The sequence below is a fragment of the Lissotriton vulgaris genome, chromosome 9 (genome assembly GCF_964263255.1).
Source record: "Lissotriton vulgaris chromosome 9, aLisVul1.2, whole genome shotgun sequence".
NCBI lineage: Eukaryota > Metazoa > Chordata > Amphibia > Caudata > Salamandridae > Lissotriton > Lissotriton vulgaris.
Window position 1 is genome coordinate 1,207,934,071 of NC_141697.1, and position 20,615 is coordinate 1,207,954,685.

The 20,615-nt window shown below is 46.9% G+C and overlaps 2 protein-coding genes across 2 annotated transcripts in view; one reads left to right on the forward strand and one right to left on the reverse strand.

Annotated features, from left to right (window-relative positions):
- Positions 1–20,615, forward strand: part of EEFSEC (eukaryotic elongation factor, selenocysteine-tRNA specific) — a 675,218-nt gene that overhangs the window by 219,955 nt on the left and 434,648 nt on the right. The window lies entirely within an intron of this gene.
- Positions 14,595–15,670, reverse strand: LOC147693046 (G1/S-specific cyclin-D1). The gene has a single exon (XM_086936870.1). It carries the CDS (start codon positions 15,389–15,391, stop codon positions 14,705–14,707), a length of 687 nt encoding a protein of 228 aa, XP_086792996.1. The 5' UTR covers positions 15,392–15,670; the 3' UTR covers positions 14,595–14,704.

Here is a 20,615-nt window from a genome sequence, read left to right on the forward strand (position 1 = left end):
GTATAGCGCAGGGAAGCCTCAGGGGAGCTATGCACTCTCTAAGCTAAGATCAAATAAGTATAACGTTTGTGACAAATATTTATATGAATGTAAATACATCTGTGCAAAATATATGTATCCTTATATAAACTAAGTATTCATGTCTATCAATTTTGTTGTGAACGTGAAACACTAGCAATTTGTTTTTATTAGGTTGTTTGATAAACACAACAGTAGCAATAGGGTGTGTCATGTTCAATTACATTAACGAGAAGCATGTGAGGCGGACTAACATAAATTTATCAACAGCATACAGTGGTTCATAGAACGCTTTCGAACTTCCATCCAGGGTGTGGGGTATAAGGTGTTCCGCTCAGATGGATTCTGCCTGTACCCTCTCACAGTGTCGCTAACTGGGGGACGAGTTTAAACTGGGAAGGGAAGTGGGCAGGATACCCAAGTGGTGGCTGCACGTGATGTACGAGGGCATGGATTTGTGTGTATGTAAAGATGATATCATAATAAGCCAGGGCTTTAAGTGGGATGAAAAACTGGGGGGTCGGGCAGGTCTCTCAAGGGGGCGTGGCCAGTGTTATTTAGGGTGTGGCTTAAAAACTCATAAGCTAAAAGTTTGTGCTTAGCATAGTTTGCCGCATAGTTTGCCACCCGACTTGTTGTTTCTGTCATTTGATCCAGATATATGTGGCTTGTATATAATCTTGAAAAAGCTACCACATAAAGCCCTGATGACCAGGGCCGGACTGGGAAACAAAACCGGCCCCGGCAAAGTGCTCGGCCGGCCCCCTCCCCACTGGTGGGGTCGGGGGGGGGGGGGGGGGCGGGGGTTGGAGGTGCCGCCGAGCTCTCTGATGGGGCCGGTTTTCGGCCGATTTTGGTACAGGGCCGATTTTGCAGCAATGCTGCAAAAATGGCCCTATAACAAAAACGGCCCCCAGGGGCCCAAAACCGGCCCCCAACCGTGCAGCGAACCTGGGGATTGCCCGGTGCCCTCTATGGCCAGTCCGGGCCTGCTGATGACATTACGACAATGCTGCTGCTCCTTAGTTCTGAAAAGAGACGAGAAATCCAGAGAGAAAATGACTCTCTTTAAAGAATTTCCCTTCCCCTATAACGCTCGAAAAAAAAACAGACCTCCTGGCACAAAACAGAGCCCGATAGAGACTTATTTCGAGGCCTCCTTAAAACAACTGCCGGTGCTCAGACCCGGTGAGACCCGGCCCACTGAATGCCCTGTAATATGCTATGAGGTGGCAGATCTGGGTGAGCAGACCATTGGGTGTTGGAGGGTGGGGTGTGGGAGTGAGAGAAAGATCCCGGGGGGACCATTCCTGCCGCATAAGTTAGGGGGGATTGGTGCAAGGCCGGACTAGGAACCGAAACCGGTCCTGCCAAACTGCTCGGCCAGAGGAGGTGGGATAGGGGTTCGGCTGAGCTGTTTCCTAGGGCTGGTTTTGGACAATTTTGTTACCGGGGACCGATATTGCCGGCCCCCGGTAACAGAAACTGCCCCCCAGGGACCCAAAACTGGCCTGCTATGGCCAGTCCGGTCATGGATTGGTGGAGGGTGTATCAGTCAAGGTGTTAAAACGGAGGAGGTCACACCAGTGCACACAGTAAGTGGTTTTCCCCTGGACGGTCAGCTATCCTATGGAGGGAGTTTATCCTTGCCTAATCCCTGTAGGAATTCTGTAAGGAGGAAAGCCCATTGCGGGAAATAGGACGTTTACGGAGGGGGTGAATCTTTTCGTATTGGAGGGCTTCCTCCTCCCCGTTCCCCCAATCCGACAGACAATGACGAGGGAAACTTAATTATTTATTTAATTTTCCCTCTGCATCGTCCCTCGAAATACACCCCACCTGGCCCCACCGCTGGTACCTGTACGGACCGCGGCTGCCCTCAACTGATCACAACATTTCAGGACTACTTCATGTTCTATATGAAACCTATTGAGGTAAAAGGCTTACGGTTTAGAAAAGTAGGCCTTGGGGCTCTGGCCCCTCTGGTAGTTGCCAGGCCTGGTTTAATGGGTCGATCAGAGGTTGATGAGCATGTTTTTAAAGGTATACGCAATTTCGGGAGATGAGGCCAAGGTTATTCACAATTTAAAACGGCTGCGGCCCGTGCAAGTAACACCAGTGGGTGGTGGGGTGATTCCGACGGACAATGACGAGGGAAGATTAATTATTTATTTTATTTTCCCTCTGCATCGTCCCTCGAAATCCCCCCCATCCAGCCCCACAGCCCCACCGCTGTTACCTGCATGTACCACAGCTGATTTAAAAATATATATTTCCCTGCGAACTGAGCAAATAGTGCTGATTGGTCGCAGGGCTGTTGTGTGGGCGGGAAATAAGTTTGACAGATTCATTAAACTTGCATTCCAAATGTTTTTAAAGTGCTTTAAGGAGTACTACAGAGAGGGGATTTGGTCTGCTCACATGTTGGGGGACAAGACTACGTGTTTTGATTGGGTAGAAGTTGTGTGCTTCCACAGAAAAAGTGCTTCCCTCCACGCAGCTCTGATTATTTTGTTTATCCAGTTTATTGTTTAGCCAGCAGCAGCATGGGGCTATCTATTGGAGGCTCACTAACGCACATAAGGTATCAAGCTTACAATAGGATGGTGCTTGACCTTTCAGCTGCACACACATGGCACTGTAATGCTGTTAAGTGAGATACTTTTCAGTGTTTGTTTTTCTCTGGCAGCAATACCGATGGCAGGAGGGCAGTCATGAGGAATGTAGTCCCAGGACACTCCTCTTCCTTCTCCTTTGCGCCGGCCTCCGCGGACTGTCATGGGGCTGCAGTCATGGCCGCAGAAGAGCTTGAGAATCGCCAGGCAGTGAAAGGTGAGCTGGTCAAGCCAAGAGCAGGGAGAGCAGAGTAATGTGGTTTGACAGCCGGCGTGCCATGACCGTTGGTCCCACCAATCAGCGTATGCTTCAAGCGGGCGAGGCAGAACGCAGTAGGGAAACAGGCAAAGGTGTCCTTGCTCTCTGCAGGAGACCACGTGCGGCTGCACTGCTGTCTCGAGCCCCTCGTCCACAGACCACACTTACTTCATCAAGGGCCTTTACTAAGGCTTTTACTTCCACCAACAAGGTTGTCACCGAGAGAGTTCTCGATATAGCTCACTGCCACCAATGATCAGTGAGCATTATCTGATCATTTAATAAGCTCATTAGATTATACAGTAATGATCAGTATGTTACACCTTTAGATAATGGACAATTCCCAACTAATTGTACTGTGTGATCTAACAGGATTGGGGTGAGCTCTTTTTATCATGAGAACTGTAGGCAAGATGGGTCATAGAGTAGGCAGACCTAGGCCCTTATTTTTGTGACCTTGGGCGCCAATTAGAATCGTATTGGAGCTCATATTTAGGTCTGATGGGTTAGAAATCGCCCCTTCCACAGAACTCTTTTAACATACGTCATAATTTAAAGAACCATCTATTTTACTAGTGTGTTACTACAGCAGACATTGTGTCCTCCCAGACCTGGAAGATGGTATCCCCTAAATTAGGGTGAGAAACGGATCTCCACTTGCATGTATGTAATCCACTTGACACGTGCTTTCGTGTTGTGTGCAGTGCCACTTTTTTCCACTTTGATACGATAGGTCTCTACATGTGAGAATTGTTAGCAGTGCCAATCCCTTTTAATTTTTATTATTTACGTACATTCTTACAGGAATAAGTTTTCATAGACAAGATATGGCTTACCTTGCTATTATCGTTTGTATACCGTAATGTTTTACAGTAAATAGTCCAGTCCGTTCGGGATCCTTGGCCCTGGTGAATGCCCATGAGCTGAATAAGCAACTAACAAGGGCAGAAACATGTTGGCTTAATGTGAACGGATAAGGCCATTTAGCCTATATTCCATCTCGATATTGGTATTAAATGTACCAGAGGCTCACAATAATAAAGGTGTTACCTCTAGGTATTTTTAATCGTCTGGATCCCTCATCTGTCCAGTAGTACTTTATCTAAGAACTCCCTCCTCTTTTTTTGAGGATGAGTCCGTCCTGGTGGTTTATCCAACCAGGGTGAGGAGAGGTTGCCTCTGACGAAGAATGCTGCAATAAGTGAATGATGCACCCTCGTCCAAAAAGATTGGTCTCTTGCTAGGAATTTTCCAGAAGCCAAATTTGTGTAGCGGTTGAGGCAGAAATCATTTTGGTCAAACTTGTTTTGCAGCTATCATACTCTTTTTTTGTGTAGCTCTAGAAAGTAGGGAGGATGTGCGCTGGCTTACCGCTGCATCTCTGATTGTGTGAATCTCACCGATTGCTGTAGTAGGCAAGGGGTTTGGTGTTGGTTACCCCAGGGACAAAATGTGGATATAGAACATTTGCTATGGGAAAATCCCCATTATGCTCCCATTGGAGAGATAGTATTTTACTCAGCCCGCTGTAATTTTTTATACCTTTGTAATTTTATGACTTTGTGTCTGATGGTTGCCTTGTGAGAACGCTTATGCTCAAAACAATATGCCTGAGTTGGTTACAGTTACAATGTATAGGCATGATTGGTGAACTGGGGAAAATTATGCCTGATGCAATAGGTCTGATCTGATTATTATGAAAAAGTATGACAACGGCAGTAAGTCTAACTTATTTATTGTGCAAAGCATTTGTTAAAGTCAGTAGGCCTTTAACCAGTGAGTTATCACATTGTGTTACATGCTATAGAAATGTATTTTGTTACATGTATAGACCTCGAAAAATACTAAACATGTTACCAGACCTGCAGATCTAATGACTTGAATAATCTCCTCGACCTAACTATAATGTCGACCCATAAACTGGTTTCAAATTATGTGATCATGGGAAAATATTTGAATTCACTGAGCTGCCAATTTCTTCATCACATATGAGAGCACCTTCTAATATGTGAGTTCAGCATGGCTGCTATATAAAAAAATCTTTTGTTTGATTTAATGGAAGAATCTTTTACTCTACGTATTATACAAATCTAGCAACATATAGGATACACATGACCCCTGACTTGCATCTTAGTTCATAAACAACATGGTCATCGGTGTGGCAGGAATGTTTCTCAAATTATGTTTAAAAACTTTTTGGGGGATAAATCTATAACTAAAGCATGATGTAATAGCACACTGTCATTTACTGATAAAACCCTATAGTGTACAAACGATGTTTGGAAATAGAGTTTCTGCAATTATTTGTCATTTGCACATCACCAAGTAACATCTTCGGATTTATTTTGCACCTATTTAAATCCTTGTTTGCATCGCACTTTTGAATTAAAAAAAATAAGCTTTCGTAATTCCCAATATATTTTAAAACATTTTTACAATTCCTTTACAAGCTATTTAAATGTTTTATGTTTGAAAAACTGCCATCCTACAGCCTTTTGTTTCACAATGATTGTCAGACAGCTCTCTTTACAAAAACCTCTAACTGTAGTAAGAATAAGAAGTAAATGCCACTTTCCAGGATAAGATAAGTATCAATTAATAAGAAAACAAACTGACATTTGACCTCTGTCCTTGAACAGACAGCAAATGTGTCAAGATAAAAACAAGATTTAAATGTATCTTTATTGCTCAGTAACTTCCTGAATGAACAGAACACATGTTCCTTTCCAGCTTAAGTTCACTCCCCAGAACTGACCAGTAGATCTAAAAAATAGCTTGACCTGATAAAATCTGACTCACCATAGTGAGGGGGCGAGTAGAATTTTTGAGGGCTGTCATGGGGCCTAGGTGGGCAGTATCCCTACAGTGCCCCCTTATATCACTTTTTGTTTTTAACTTCAAAACAGAGGACTAAGTCCCTGAGTCCTGTAATGGCTGCCAGCAAAATGTTTCTGATATTGTTGTCTTCCAGTCAGAGTGCTCGCTCCCACAGGAGTCTGACTCCAGAGGCAGTGAATTAGCCCAAGGGAAATTAAACTCCATTGGCCAATCAGAACCCTCTATTTTCAAATTGGCGCTCCTGTAATACTCTCTTGAGCGTCTCAAGGACCCAACCGTCCAGATATTCAAATATATTTGACCCTTAATTTCAAAACAAAAAAAAAACTACTGCATGGATATACACCAAATGAAAAGCAGAATCTATGGATCAAGATCTAGCTTCCTGCTAAATTTGGTGTCCTTCTGTTAAGCAGTTTTTACTGTAGCACTGCCTAAAAAACAGATCAATGGAAAACACCTGTGGATTTTGTGTTGTAAGACACCACCCCCCTGTTTTTTCTTGGCCCCCACTTGACGGATCACCCTGAAACCTTTCATGCACAAACTTGTCAAAAAGTAGCACTGGGAAAAGAGGAGGGTAGCTGCAGTTGTTAAAAAAGACCTCCCTGTTACCCTTATTGCCCTATTGGAAGGGGCGTTGGTGGTAATCCTTACATTAAAATGAATATCCCCTACATCTACACTGGTGTGCATCCTGATCTATAGACCCCCCATTGCATTGATGGAATTCACCAAGGAAGTGGAGTGGCGTGGCTCACTGGTTAGAGGCGGCAGACCCGAGAGCAGAGGACGGCCCGGGACCAGGGTTCAATTCCCAACGCGGCAGGGTCGTGGACCAGGGTCAGCGGACTTGATAATTCTCATCTCGGTGCCTACTCTAACCAGGGATCACACTCGGCAACTCTGGGCATTAGCTTGCCTCATCTCCACAACGGCCCCCCACATATGCTGGGGATGCCTGGTTTCACCTTGGACATACCCAGCAGGGACCATCTCACAGGGAAAGCCAGGACGGGTTCCCCAGCGGTCTACTGCGCAGAGATACTCCTTCGGGAGTCAATTCTAGCGCATTACAAACCCACAATTAATTAATTAATTAGCAAACTATCTTGCCCCTCTTACCATAGACTCTGCAAAAACATTGCTAGTGGGAGACTTGAATTGCTGGTTTAATGAAGAAAAGGGGATTCGGGATTTTAAGGACTTAATAGACCCACTTGAAAACCTGAACCCAGAAGGACAGATAACAGAGACCACACATATTCAAGAACATGCATTAGATCAGTTGTGGACCCCCAACCTCTTGATCCACAACTTAACTATCACGCCTTGGGTCTGGTCAGACCACCATTTAATACGCTTTACCTTAGGCAGTCTATCTTTAGCCAAACCCATGACCGGTCCAAAAATACTGACCAGGAACTGGAACCATATCAAGTTGCCAGAATTCCATACCACTCTCAAATCCGCACTCCCACCTGGAGCAGATAACGTCGACGAGTTAGAGACCGCTATCACCATCTGGCAACTAAGAGCAAGTGAAATTCATGCCCCCTTACAAAGGAAAGAAAGTTGCATAAGGCGGCATGAGGCCTCTAAATGGATTACAGTCGAGCTAAAAGTGGCAAAGCTTAAAACCCGCCAGGCGGAACGGAAATGGCGGAGAAGCTATTCCCCTTTGGCAAGGAAGATATATGAAAAGGCTCTCACTGACTATTAAGCTGCTATCTTGGAGGCAAAAAAACATTCTATATGAAACGAGTTCTCAGTTCAGAGAATAAATCCAAAGATATTTTTAAGATAGTTAAAGAACTATCTAACCCTGACCGAGTCACACCAAACATCACCCCTTCCCAGGCATTATGCGATAACCTGAACGCCTTTTTTGTGAACAAAACTTAGGCAATACAAAACCCCATCACCCTCACTTCACAGGACTGGAAATTACACCAGCAACTCGCCAATCCAGTAACTCTTCCTACATTTCAGAATATAACCCCAGACCGACTGGCCGAACTAAGTAATAAGGTAAAATCTGGCTTACCCAAAGACCCTTGTCCCTCATCTATACAAAGACATCTTTGCTCATTTCCCAGATACCATTCTCTCCATCTCTGGAGTAAGGCATGGTTCCACGGGCTTTCAAAGAGGCAGTGTTAGTCCCACACCAAAAGAAAGCAGGAGTAGATCCCAGCCTACTGAGCACCTATCTCCCCATATCGCTCCCCCCATACCCTGCAAAAATTCCCGAAGCACAAGTAGCAAAACTCATATGGGCCTTCATTGAAGAGTCTAAATTCCTGGACTCCCACCAGGCAGGTTTTCGACCATCACACTCAACCGAATCCGCCATCTTAAGTGTAGTAGACGACTTAAAGGAGGGAGCAGACAAGGGATGCACGCAGGCACTGGTCCGGCTCGACCTGTCGGCCGCATTCAATACCGTGGATCACACAATACTAGCGGATAGAAGGCAGCAGCAGGCCTGAGAGGAACGGCCCTCGACTGGATGATCTTCCTTTTGGGGGATCGCACCCAGTCTGTAAGGCTAGCACCCTTTAATTCGTCCAGGGATCAATACTTCCTGCGGTGTACCTCAGGGCTTGTCCTTATCCCCCCATTTGTTCAACCTCTATATCAGCCCCCTGATCCACTCCTGCAACGCATGAGGGTTAAGGTCTATTACTACGCAGACGATATGCAGTTGATTTTTCCAATAAACAAGACCGAGGACTCTAAAGCATTTTTTCGTAAGAACCATGCCATTTATTAAAGACTGGATGTGTCATAATCCCCTCAAATTGAACTCTGATAAAACAGAGATAATCCTCTACAACAACAGACTTCACCATTGGACGTCATGCCATTGGCCAGCTACTTTGGGCACTCCACCTATGCCTAAGACATCTGTAAATTGTCGCCAACCTATCTATGCATGCACAGATTAACCTGGTTACATCTTTATGTATTTATCAGCTAAGAAATGTCAAGAAAATTAGGAGATTCTTCACTAGGGAGGCAAGTACAGTGATCATGCTAGCAATGATCATGTCCAGGTTGGATTACTCCAATGCCATCTATCTGGGCCTACCAGCTATCCAAACTCACAGACTTCAGCTGATACAGAACCAAGCTGCCAGATTAATATTCGAGCAACCAAGACACTTCCACACTAATCCATTGAAGAAGCAGCTTCACTGGCTCCCAGTGGTTCAGGGGTCTATGTTCAAGACAGGCTGCATAATTTTCAATGCACTCCATGATAGGTGCCCTAAATTCATCTCACCATACCTTCCCAATCGGAATCTAAGATTAGCCTCAATGAATCTGCTGACCATTCCCAGATTTAAGCGCAAGAGAATGGGTGGCTCACGCCTTTCCGTGCTAGGCCCCAAACTTTGGAACTCCCTTCTGAGCGCTATTAGATTAACGCTGGACTACATGGGGTTCAGGAAAAAATTGAAAACCTGGCTGTTTACCCAAGCTTACTGTTAGATCTGACCTTGGGACGGCTCCCAACCTCCATTAGCGCCAAGAGACCTTTCGGTGTAAATGCGCCTAACAAATTCCCTAAACATGAACTTTTTAGAAAGTTTTGTGCAGATTCGTCAAACGTGGCCAACGTTATTAGCAACACAAAAAATGCTTTTCCTATGGTGAGGTGAGGATTCTGGTTTTGTGGTATGGTTGTGCAACCTTACCATGTAATTCACTCACAAAACAGTGTTGGGTTTCGTCAGGCTCATTAATGAAACCTCTAGCTGAACCCTGGGTAGCTGTGGCAACGAGCAGCAAGGCTTAAACAAAGAAACTAGTGTAAAGCATTTGGAAGCATCTAAGAACAAAATAAGAAAGTCACATAACACAAAAGAAATCTGACACCAATTTATAAAATGTGATTATATTGTTATGAATTTTACATACCAAGACTAGCAAATTCAATAGAGTGTTCTGCAGTTATAGGTTTTTAAGTAAAACACTCAACTTTTTAGTCCAAAGTGCAAACAAGCATTGGTAACCGCAAAGTTTGTAAACTTCTGGGTGACCAATTCCATCAGGGAGAAGGTCAGGGAAGCCAATATGGAGTATTTTGACAGTTACTAAAGCACTCTCAAGTCCAGTTCCACACTTTACATCTAGAAGACCATAGACTTCAATGCAGTGGTCCTGATGCTGGGGATGCAGGATGCTGAAAGATGTTCTGGGTGCTGTGCGGTTAACGGGGGCCTTCTTGGGGTAATTCCTCTCTCCACTGATAAGATGGGGCAACTTTGGCCACATGGGTCGGAGTCCTTCAAAGTCCTCTTTGAACCAGTAAAAGCCCAGCCGTGGAAAGGCTACCGATCTCTATTAACAGCTGGTCCATCTGAGGGCTACTGTCTATTTTTGTTGACCAATCCACACTCTGGCAACTCTCCTGGGCGGACAGACATGGGTGCAACTTTTGAGTCCAGAGTGGAGGTCTTCTTGGCTGCACGGCAGGGGTCAGTCGCGATTCCTTGCAAGTGGCTACCGACTAGCTAGGACGGGAGACTTCATCTTTTGTGGCCTGGTTTTCCCCTCTCTGTTCCTGCCACCATCCCCTCTACACAAGTGTGATCACTATTTTCCCACCAAAGGCAGCTTCTCCCTTTGAAGCTCACCTTTTGAGCCACCCTGTTTGGCTTCCTGCAAGAGGGAGGCAACACCTCCCACTGTGGCAAGCCTCTATGATTCCTGAGCCTGATAGTCATTCACTCTACTCCCCAAGAGGGCAGAAGACTGCCTGGTTGCCGGCAACTGTGAAAGGCCACCGGATAAACTGGGCAACAGATTGGCCAATGTCTAAATGTTGCCTCTCCTTAAAAGTGATATTAAATTCGAGTTGGGCATCAAGTTGGGTTTAATGCCACGATTAATTTAATACCTTGAAGTATTCATTTCAGTAGTCCCATTCAGAAGCTCTTAGTACTGAGATGTCAGCCTGGAACTCTGTAATATCTACTAACCTTTCCACAGTAAAAACAACAATTTGGAAGTTTTAATGTTAGGAAATATTACTGTATATATCCGACATAATGATATACAGATCTCTGCCTTAGGGCTCGATAGGCCTTCCATAGGGGAGGCTTATATATATTGTAAAGGAAAGTGAGATCTTTGCCATTGCTTTATATGGCAAAGTCAAACTCGCTGTTTTAAAACTGCTCTTCCAGGCTGCAGTGGCAGGCTGGGAGCCATTTTGTACTTTGTTGCCCCCAACTGCAGCAGTTTAAGTGGGGCTGATGAACTGGATGCCACTTGAAGGTTAATTTGTTTTTTTGGGCTCCTTCTATTCGGGTCTACAGACAAAAGGCTGATAACTAAGATTGTTAGGGAATATCATGTTAGAATGTTGAGGGGTGTGTAAAGAGAAATACTTAAAATACATGAAAAAAACGTAGAAAAAATACAAAGAAATGCACATGACTGAGAAAGACCTAAGGGAATAAATCAAGGAAAGATAAAGGGGAAAGAGAAAGAACAGGTGGAGGGAAGTAAGGGTGACCGCAAATACGGAAATGTGAAAGTAAAGGCAAGAAGAGTTAAAGGTAGGATGGAAGAGTGACAGAGTGAATGGAAGGGTTTAGGTTGAGGGGAGAGTAAAGGGATCAATTGGTGAAAGGGCAGGTAAAAAGACAAAAAATGGACAGATAGAGAAGAGTTGGTAGATTAATGGATGGCTGGGTGGATACATTAATATATTGGCCGATATATTGAAAGGACGGATGCACACATGGCTGGAAAGATGGAAAAAAGTGTGGTTGGACAAAGGATGGCTGGGCGATTGGATGATTAGACGATGGGAGGACAGATGGATTGATGAATAGATTGAAGGTGAATGGATGGATGATGGGTGAAAGGATAATGAAACAATGGTTGGAACTCCTCTAAGGAGGGTCCGGTCTACTCGCTTTACAAGCTTGACATTATTAGAAGTTGGATCAAGTGGGGTTATTTTCATTTTCTGGCTACTCCGTTGCCTACAACCTAATCTCAATTCCAACCCTGGTGTTGGGGTATCCATCGTCTCTCCTGGGTCTCCTTCATCTCCAAGAAATGAAGGCAAAGGAGACGGGGGACATGTGACGGCTTCCCCGGAGCACTGTCCGCAGCAGTAGGCAGGGTGCCGGGGTAGCTGCCAGGTGGCTTGCTATCTGTCCCCACAGCATTTTGTGGGCTAAGAAGTGCAATCACCCGCCATCTCCTGGGGCAAGGCGGGGGGATTGGGGCTAAAAACACCACCACAACATTTGGTAAGGCGAGGGGCGTGATGAGGTTTCAGCCCCTCCCCCCCTCACCAAAGCTCAGCACACAGTTACAGAGCTGTGCATGCACCAGTCACTCCAAACAGTGAGCTCGGCTGTGCCGGTGCTTGCAGTTACTGCCCCTGCACAAGAGAACAGGTCTATCTGGGGCAGTCCAGTGCAGGGCGCGCTGGTGCGACCCTCGTACGCAGGCGCGCCGTCCCTGCTGGTCCCTGTAACCAGGCCCTAGGAGTCTGTCCTCTCATGGCCAGGCAGCAGGGTATTCTTGAAGACAGTCTGTAAAACTAGACAGCAAGTCCTAACTCTCCAAAGAACCCTACTGAGAACTGGTGTGTGATCCCACCCTTTCAGTCAAGGTTTTTGTGTGTTTTCTTTAAAAACATTTTCTTAAGCAAAGAAAATTTCCTGCAGTGTTCCTAAAGACACTTGATGGCTTGACAGGGAGAGACAAGATCGCTGAAGTCATAACATTTGTGCTTTTTCTTGGGAAGGGAAAGAAAAGGAGAAAAGCTCTGTGCGATCCAGTTACTCTGTGGATACCGGTGTAACCCAAGCGGGGGCGCTGCATCAGCATTGCTCTGGCGTACGGTGGCCCAGGAGCCTCAAATGATTTCACAGAGAGTGCTGGGCAGATTGGAATTCCTCCACATGTGGACTGTGTTACCAGCGGTATTTAAAGCTAGTTAACCTAGGGGTGATCCTAGTATTCAGCTCACCTCCATCATTGGCTAGCCAGAACAGGTTACATTTCATTATTTTGTTAAATTAAGGCTTTTCAGAGATTTCCTGTCTTCAACACAGTATAGCCTTATAGCCTGCAGCTGAGGTCTATACTGGTTGTTAAAGGCCCTGAACGAGGCTCGGGCCTATAACGAGGATGAGGGCCTTTAACAATGGGTATAGCCGAGACAGAATGGCTATAAGGCTATTAGACAATTCCACCCACTGAGGTTAGAATGTTCTAAATAAAAAAAGGGAGAAACAGAAAGCCAAACATAAGAATATTGGAACTCCAAGTTTATACCAGCCATTTTAAGCCTTGTGCTTTTCCAATGTCTTCAATGGAGCTCCCAACATCCCAATGTTCTAATTTGAATTAGAACATTGGAATGTTGAGCGCTCCATTTAATACAATGGAATGCTCTGGGCTTCTACGGGCCGGTAGAAGCCCACAGAGCAACATTCCAATGTTTTTGTTCACAGCTGCTGCTGTGAACGAGGGTATTTAACCCCCATCGGGCTCCGGGAGGGCTTTGTTTTTAGTAATTCGAACATTCTGCCCTCTAGGGACGGAATGTTCAAATAGCCTTAGAGACCTCCCAGCGGACTCTACCGGCCCATTCCCTTGTTAAAGTTCTGAGTCGAAAACGCTGGAGCAGGCCTTTAATGACCGGTAGAGCCCGCAAGGTCGGGCTCTAAGGCTATAATGATTTCTCCTGTACAAGATAGAGCGCCATCAGTCCCACAGTTGCTCAGGATTCCATCTGCCAAAAGAAAGAATCACAGGGCGCCGTTGCGTTCTTCTCACTGCCTCGCCTTCTGTGACATCCAGTTTCCGGAGGAATAACAATGTAGCCGCATTAAATTATTTTTTCTGGGATACTTTTTTAGGTCTTGACTTCCAGACCGCATTAGCAATTTGGTTGTGGAAGGCCTTTTGTGGGCCATACCAAAACCGTACACTGGGCTTGGAGCCCTCCCAGTGCTTCAATTGGTTGACTTTATTGCCGCTATAATTTCTTGCTTCTTATTTGATGGTTTTCCATCTTTTTCCTACCTTTCGCCCTTCTCCTGGTGCATAGTCTCTTTACCATTCTTTTGATAGACTGACTTGTATCCTTCCACCACTAACCATTAGGGAGCTACGTTTTTAGGTCTCGGCGTCAACGCGCGGAAGCGCGTCTCAGCCGAGATCTTTTGTCAGCGACTATCATTCCCAGGAGACAGTCCCGGCCACGCGCATCCTTCCAGGCGATTTGTAACTGGAACGCGCGCTGTGGCCAGGCGCTGTCTCCTGGGAAGCGCAAGCACCACACACGCATGCGCATACACACACACACAAGCGCCCATGCACGCACGCACATACATACATACAGAGACACCACCCCTGACTCATACACACACGCGCGCACACACACAAGTGCACCGAGGCCCCCCCTCCCCCTCCCCCGCCGTCACCGTCGCACACATACATACACACACACACACGAGCATACACACACACAAGTGCACCAATCGCGCTCCAGCCTTTTGGAACTTACCTTACCTCAGCACGCGGCGCCCAACCTCCTGCTGGCGCGGCCCCGGGGCTTTACACCGCTCACAGGAGCCCCGGGCCGCGAGACGCAACGACTCCGCCTGCCTCCTCTTCCGGTCTGAACGTGGCCCTGCCCCCGTCACAGGCGACCGTGCCTGACTTCCGGGGCGGCCGCGATACTAAGAAAGCTTTTTCAGAAACTATGTAGGAGCGTGATTGGAGACCCACAACAGCAAATAACCCAATCACAAACACGCTGGTACATTGCACAGGCAGAATCTACTACATTAACTGATGCAACTGCCCAGGTGAAAAAAGGGTTTTCGCTGAGTGAGCAGGACGAGGCATATGGGCTTATCAGTCGGCGCCTCTCCTACGCCCATGCTCCACTACTGTGTAGGCCAGCAAATGACTTCCACAAGTCCCTTCAAATGTTCACGTCTCGCACATCGGTGGGAGTGCAGGACAGGCCTTCCTCTTCATCAGCATTTTTGCTCTCTGACACGTTGTGTTGCTGTGCCTGACGCAGACTGGATTCTAGCAGCGATTCAATTTGCTCTTGGCAGGCCCGTAAACAATCCGGGTCGCACTTGATGACCTGGGACAGGAAATGCGTGAGGCACTGGTAGGAGAGGAAGCTGTTGGTGTTGCCGAGGTGAAGACCTTGGACGGCTGCTGCCACGCTGCCTGCCGCGATCATGGAGGGAGGGTTGGAAATGAACTTGATGTCTGTCGCGCAGAGTGCCACAAAAGTCTGAGCGTGCTTGCGGATAATCTGCCTCGTGTCCTCGCCGAGGGGCATTTTGGAAAGGAAATGTTCAATGAAATCGTGAGGGGTGACGGAGGCCAAGTCCCACTTGAGTTTGTTCAGCGTCAACAGCTCCATTTGCACTAATTCGTCGGGTCCGATGGAGTTATCAGTATAAATGCAAAGTTTTTCCGCCGTTAGAGGAATGGTTTCTTTCATTTTTGAGGCCACGAACATGCAGGTAGCCCCCAGCAGCTGCAATCTGTTTTTCTTCAGCGGTTCCACCGACAAAAATCTGTCCAAGTAATTCATGGCTAATGGGAACACCTCCTCTTCACATTTCTGCTCTTCACAAACCTCCAGCATTCAGGTGGCCACGATCTTCCGCATGTAGGGTTGCACTTCACGCTGCACGCACTTAAAGTAGGAAGCGGACGGCGGGCAGTTCTCCTCCGCCTTCAGCATGGTGTGCAGCACCCTGTCGTTCAGGAGGTGCTGATCCAGGTAAGCCCTTCGGATGGTTTCCACCTCGCAGCACAGCAGCTGATGTTCCATGTCTCCCCCGGCGCGCGGTGCCTGCTCTTGAGAGGGGGTGCGGGGTGCCCGTGCTGTCCTGTGAGTGAGAGTGCTCCGTTCAGTGCTTGCTGCTGCCGCGATACTAAGAAAGCTTTTTCAGAAACTATGTAGGAGCGTGATTGGAGACCCACAACAGCAAATAACCCAATCACAAACACGCTGGTACATTGCACAGGCAGAATCTACTACATTAACTGATGCAAATGAAAAGCATCTTTGCTTCTACTTCAGGACGTACAACCATTTTCAAAATATTAAATGACCTAAGTCTACTTAAATTAAAACGACTGCTCTTTCTGCTGCAACACTTCCAAGGTGCTCCAAGATGTATGTATGTCAAGCTTTGCATGCAGCCTGTACAAAAGTCCCTGCAGGTTTCAGATACAAAAGGCAGTGAGCGGGCTAGGGTGCTAGTATTATCTCTACCTAGTGCAGAGTGGTGAGTGCAGAGTGGTGAGTGCAGAGTGGTGAGTGCAGAGTGGTGAGTGCAGAGTGGTGAGTGCTGAGTGCAGAGTGGTGAGTGCAGAGTGGTGAGTGCAGAGTGGTGAGTGCAGAGTGGTGAGTGCAGAGTGGTGAGTGCAGAGTGGTGAGTGCAGAGTGGTGAGTGCAGAGTGGTGAGTGCAGAGTGGTGAGTGCAGAGTGGTGAGTGCAGAGTGGTGAGGGCAGAGTGGTGAGGGCAGAGTGGTGGTGAGGGCAGAGTGGTGGTGAGGGCAGAGTGGTGGTGAGGGCAGAGTGGTGGTGAGTGCAGAGTGGTGGTGAGTGCAGAGTGGTGGTGAGTGCAGAGTGGTGGTGAGTGCGGTGAGTGGTGAGTGCAGAGTGGTGAGTGGTGAGTGCAGAGTGGTGAGTGGTGAGTGCAGAGTGGTGGTGAGTGCAGAGTGGTGGTGAGTGCAGAGTGGTGGTGAGTGCAGAGTGGTGAGTGCAGAGTGGTGAGGGCAGAGTGGTGAGGGTAGAGTGGTGAGGGCAGAGTGGTGAGGGCAGAGTGGTGAGGGGTGAGTGGTGAGTGCAGAGTGGTGAGTGCAGAGTGGTGGTGAGTGCAGAGTGGTGGTGAGTGCAGAGTGGTGGTGAGTGCAGAGTGGTGGTGAGTGCAGAGTGGTGGTGAGTGCAGAGTGGTGGTGAGTGCAGAGTGGTGGTGAGTGCAGAGTGGTGGTGAGTGCAGAGTGGTGGTGAGTGCAGAGTGGTGAGTGCAGAGTGGTGAGTGCAGAGTGGTGGTGAGTGCAGAGTGGTGGTGAGTGCAGAGTGGTGAGTGCAGAGTGGTGGTGAGTGCAGAGTGGTGGTGAGTGCAGAGTGGTGAGGGCAGAGTGGTGAGGGCAGAGTGGTGAGGGCAGAGTGGTGAGGGCAGAGTGGTGAGGGCAGAGTGGTGAGGGCAGAGTGGTGAGTGTGCAGAGTGGTGAGTGTGCAGAGTGGTGAGTGGTGAGTGCAGAGTGGTGAGTGTGCAGAGTGGTGAGTGTGCAGAGTGGTGAGTGTGCAGAGTGGTGAGTGTGCAGAGTGGTGAGTGTGCAGAGTGGTGAGTGTGCAGAGTAGTGAGTGTGCAGAGTAGTGAGTGTGCAGAGTAGTGAGTGTGCAGAGTAGTGAGTGTGCAGAGTGAGTGTGCAGAGTAGTGAGTGTGCAGAGTGGTGAGTGTGCAGAGCAGTGAGTGCAGAGCATTGTGTGCTGTTGAGTGCAGAGTGCTGTGTATTGGCAATGTTAATGACAATGCCCATTTATTTTTGATTTAAAGAAAAAAAATGTCATGAGCAATGCCAATAGCTCTACCTTTAATGATGCCGAGACCATTGCATTGCAAATGCTTGTTCATTTTCTATAAGCACCCCATGAGATTGTCTGTGTTTTCTATGTCTCTGCCGCGTGTGCCACCCTGTGCTCTTTGTAGCTGTCTCTCTAGTGTACGTCTCTCTTTCTCTCTCTCTCATTTGCTTCTCCCCCTGTGCCTCATGTTGCTGTCTTGTGTCCAGCTTTTCACATCAACAGCACCGCATTTATTTGACTTTAATCCTCCCCGCACCCACTCCTCAGTGCTTCCCCCACCTGCCCCCCACCCCACATGGATATTTGGAAAAATGCAACATTAAAAAATGTAATGTTGCATTTTTTTGGGGGGTCCAGCAACTGTGATTTGCTGCTGGGCACTCCTCTACAACAAAAGCACTATCACTTACTTAAAATTGTTTATTTTTTTTTATTTACTGATCAAAGTGGCTTTCCCTAGCTAAGATCGATCAATAAAAAAGAATAGAAAATGGCACCCCCGTCATTCTGTACGTGCGCACATTTGATTTGATTTGAGATTTATATAGCGCTTGCCTATCCAGAGGCTTCCCCGCGCTGTCGAGGAGAGCTGTGGTGAGAGACAAAGCCCCTTAGTGATTTAACGGGAATAGCCGGGTCTTCAGCTTTTTCCTAATTACCAGTTCACTTTGCAGCCCTCTTAGGTCCAGAGATCGCTCATTCCACAGTTTTGGGATCAGGTGTGAGAAGGATCTGCCTCCCCATCTGGATTTTTTAATCCTGGTGGTGCTGAGGAGGCGTGAGTGGGAGGACCTTAGTGGCCTGATGGGGGCAGATGCAGAGATCAGATGTCTGACTTTTCCTGGGCATTTATTGTTTACTGCCCTGTGAGCGATGCAAAGTGATTTGAATGTTACTCTTGTCGCGATTGGTAGCCAGTGTAGAAGTTTCAGGGATTCTCTTGCGGAGGTGTGTCCATGGAGTTTGAGCAGGAGCCTAGCCGCTGCCTTCTGCACCTTCCGGAGCCTCTTGATCACATGCTTGGGTCAGACCAAGTAAAGAGAGTTCCCAAAGTCCAGACGGGCGTGCCCACAGAATAATGTACATATGTAACATATGTAAGTAATCGCCTGCAAATAGGCCACAACTCCAACAAAGATCATCATCCTTCAACTGGAGAGAGTGTGAGCGTACCGGAGTCCAGTGAAGTGTAGGGGGAAGCTTTCCTGTGCAGGGAGAAACTGAAGAAAGACTACTCTATCATGGGCAGAAGAGTACACTAAGATGGTGCCACTTCCAGTGTCAAACAACAAAAAAAGACCAAACAACAAAAAAAGAGAGAGGTCTAAACTGGTCAAGCCCACGGCTACCAGAAATGTGGAGCAAAAAGATAAGCGGATAGTATTGATCACAGTCACTCTAGTTGAGTGGGATCACAGTCACTCTATTTGAGTAGGAAAGCCCTCACACACCGACCTAGTCAGTGTCATGCTTCATCATCGGGCCCCACCGAAGAGACCGAGTGTCTCTTCGGTGTGCTGCGACGCCAGAAAGACTGCGGAGCTGGTTGTGTGGGGAGGATGTGTTGTGAAGATTCTCAAATTAAAAGTGACTAACAGGGTATCAAAAGAAACTTTAATAAGTGATCCCTAAGACACGTGTAAGTGGTATATGTGTCTGAATTTAATAGCCAAGGTTATTAGGGTTTAGTTTAAATTCAGCTAAATACCACAAATTTATTAAAATCAGTCAACATGTTTCTGCCTTCAATGTGGTATATATTCACCATGGCATTCTTCAGGACTAAAACCCCGGCGGTATGGACACTCTAATAGTCCACCCTGACCTGGGGGCGTGAAAGTGAAAAGGAAAAGTGAAAAAAGTGCTTAAAAATTAGGAGAGCAATTTGCTCAATCCAAAAAACCCCAAAATTAGGGGTGTATCAGCACCTGTAGGAAAAGATATACAAACAAACACATAAAGACATACATACAATTAGTATATGCCAGCGTAGACTTATCGTAGTGCTCCTAAGATGGTGGCAAACCTATGTGTGCACACAATAACAGATAACTTATGCACCATCCAAGTAGCCCTTTGGGAATGTTAGTACTTGCTAGGAGGTGAAGTGCTAGAGGTGGTTTTAAAAACTACTATTGTAGTGAAGGAGATAAAAACGCGATGTGAACTCTCCATGAGAAGGGATCAATTTGACCAAATGGTCAGTGACCCCCACAAGATGGTGAAATATGGAGAACATCTCACTTTAAAAATGGGCGCTACTTGCACCATGGGTCTCGGGAGGGGGGTTGGAGCGCGCTTGGCACATCCTAAGAAAAGGTACAGAGTCGAAATGTCAGCATAACCCATACAACACACAGGCACTTAGCTTTGTTAGTCGTAGTAATCGTTCCGCTGTGGATGTAGACTCACGCCCTCAGCGCTCACAGCCCGCTTTTAAACCTGTTGCAACCCTCTAGACCGGACCCCGACGATGGGAAGCGGGGCCGGTGAATGCGTATAAGAGCGCTTTGTTTACGCGCTCGATTCCGGGTTTGGGCGTGCCTCGCTGTTTTCGCGATGGGCGTGTCTCGATGAAAGCGAGGCTTGGGGCGCACACGCCCACTAAGGCGGATGCGCGTTAATAATCGGACCGAGGCTTGAATTGAGAAGCCTATCCCTACGCTAAGCCTCAGGGGGGTGTGTACACGCTGATAATTGTTATGACGACCAAGGGCAAATATTGTCTATCGGAAAAGAGAGCGAGGGATTAGCTATTTCGGTCGGCAAGATTTACTTTGCTTTCAGGAACTCGGAACTGCTATAAACCAGTGGGTTAATAAATAGGGAGGGACAGTGTGAAAGAACACATACTGGCACAAAAGATTGTGATTTTGTACACATGGATTGATCTGTGGACTGAGATGTTAAAGAACACAGAGTTTATTTGAATCAAAAATAAATCGAATATTGCATGTTTTTATTCAGATCAGTTCTGTGTAGTATTTGACAGCCATCTGGAGTTAAGGAGTTCATGTTAGGACTGTATTCCAGGGGATATCGTCGTTGAGCCCATTGACATTTGTCCCCAGACGGTATACCCAACGCTGTTCCTTTTCGAACAGTCTATTTTGTATATTCCTTGCACCATCAATTGCTTCAATGACAGTCCACGTCATGTCATTAGTGGTATGATTCTTTTCTAGGAAATGGCGGCTCAGCTTAGTGGTTACTTTCTTGCACCTTATATTACTCCGGTGTTCGCAGATCCTTTGTTTCACTTTTCTAG

Coding starts and splice junctions, on each gene's coding strand:
- LOC147693046 (XM_086936870.1), bottom strand. CDS start 15,391: ATGCTGGAGGTTTGTGAAGAGCAGAAATGTGAAGAGGAGGTGTTCCCA.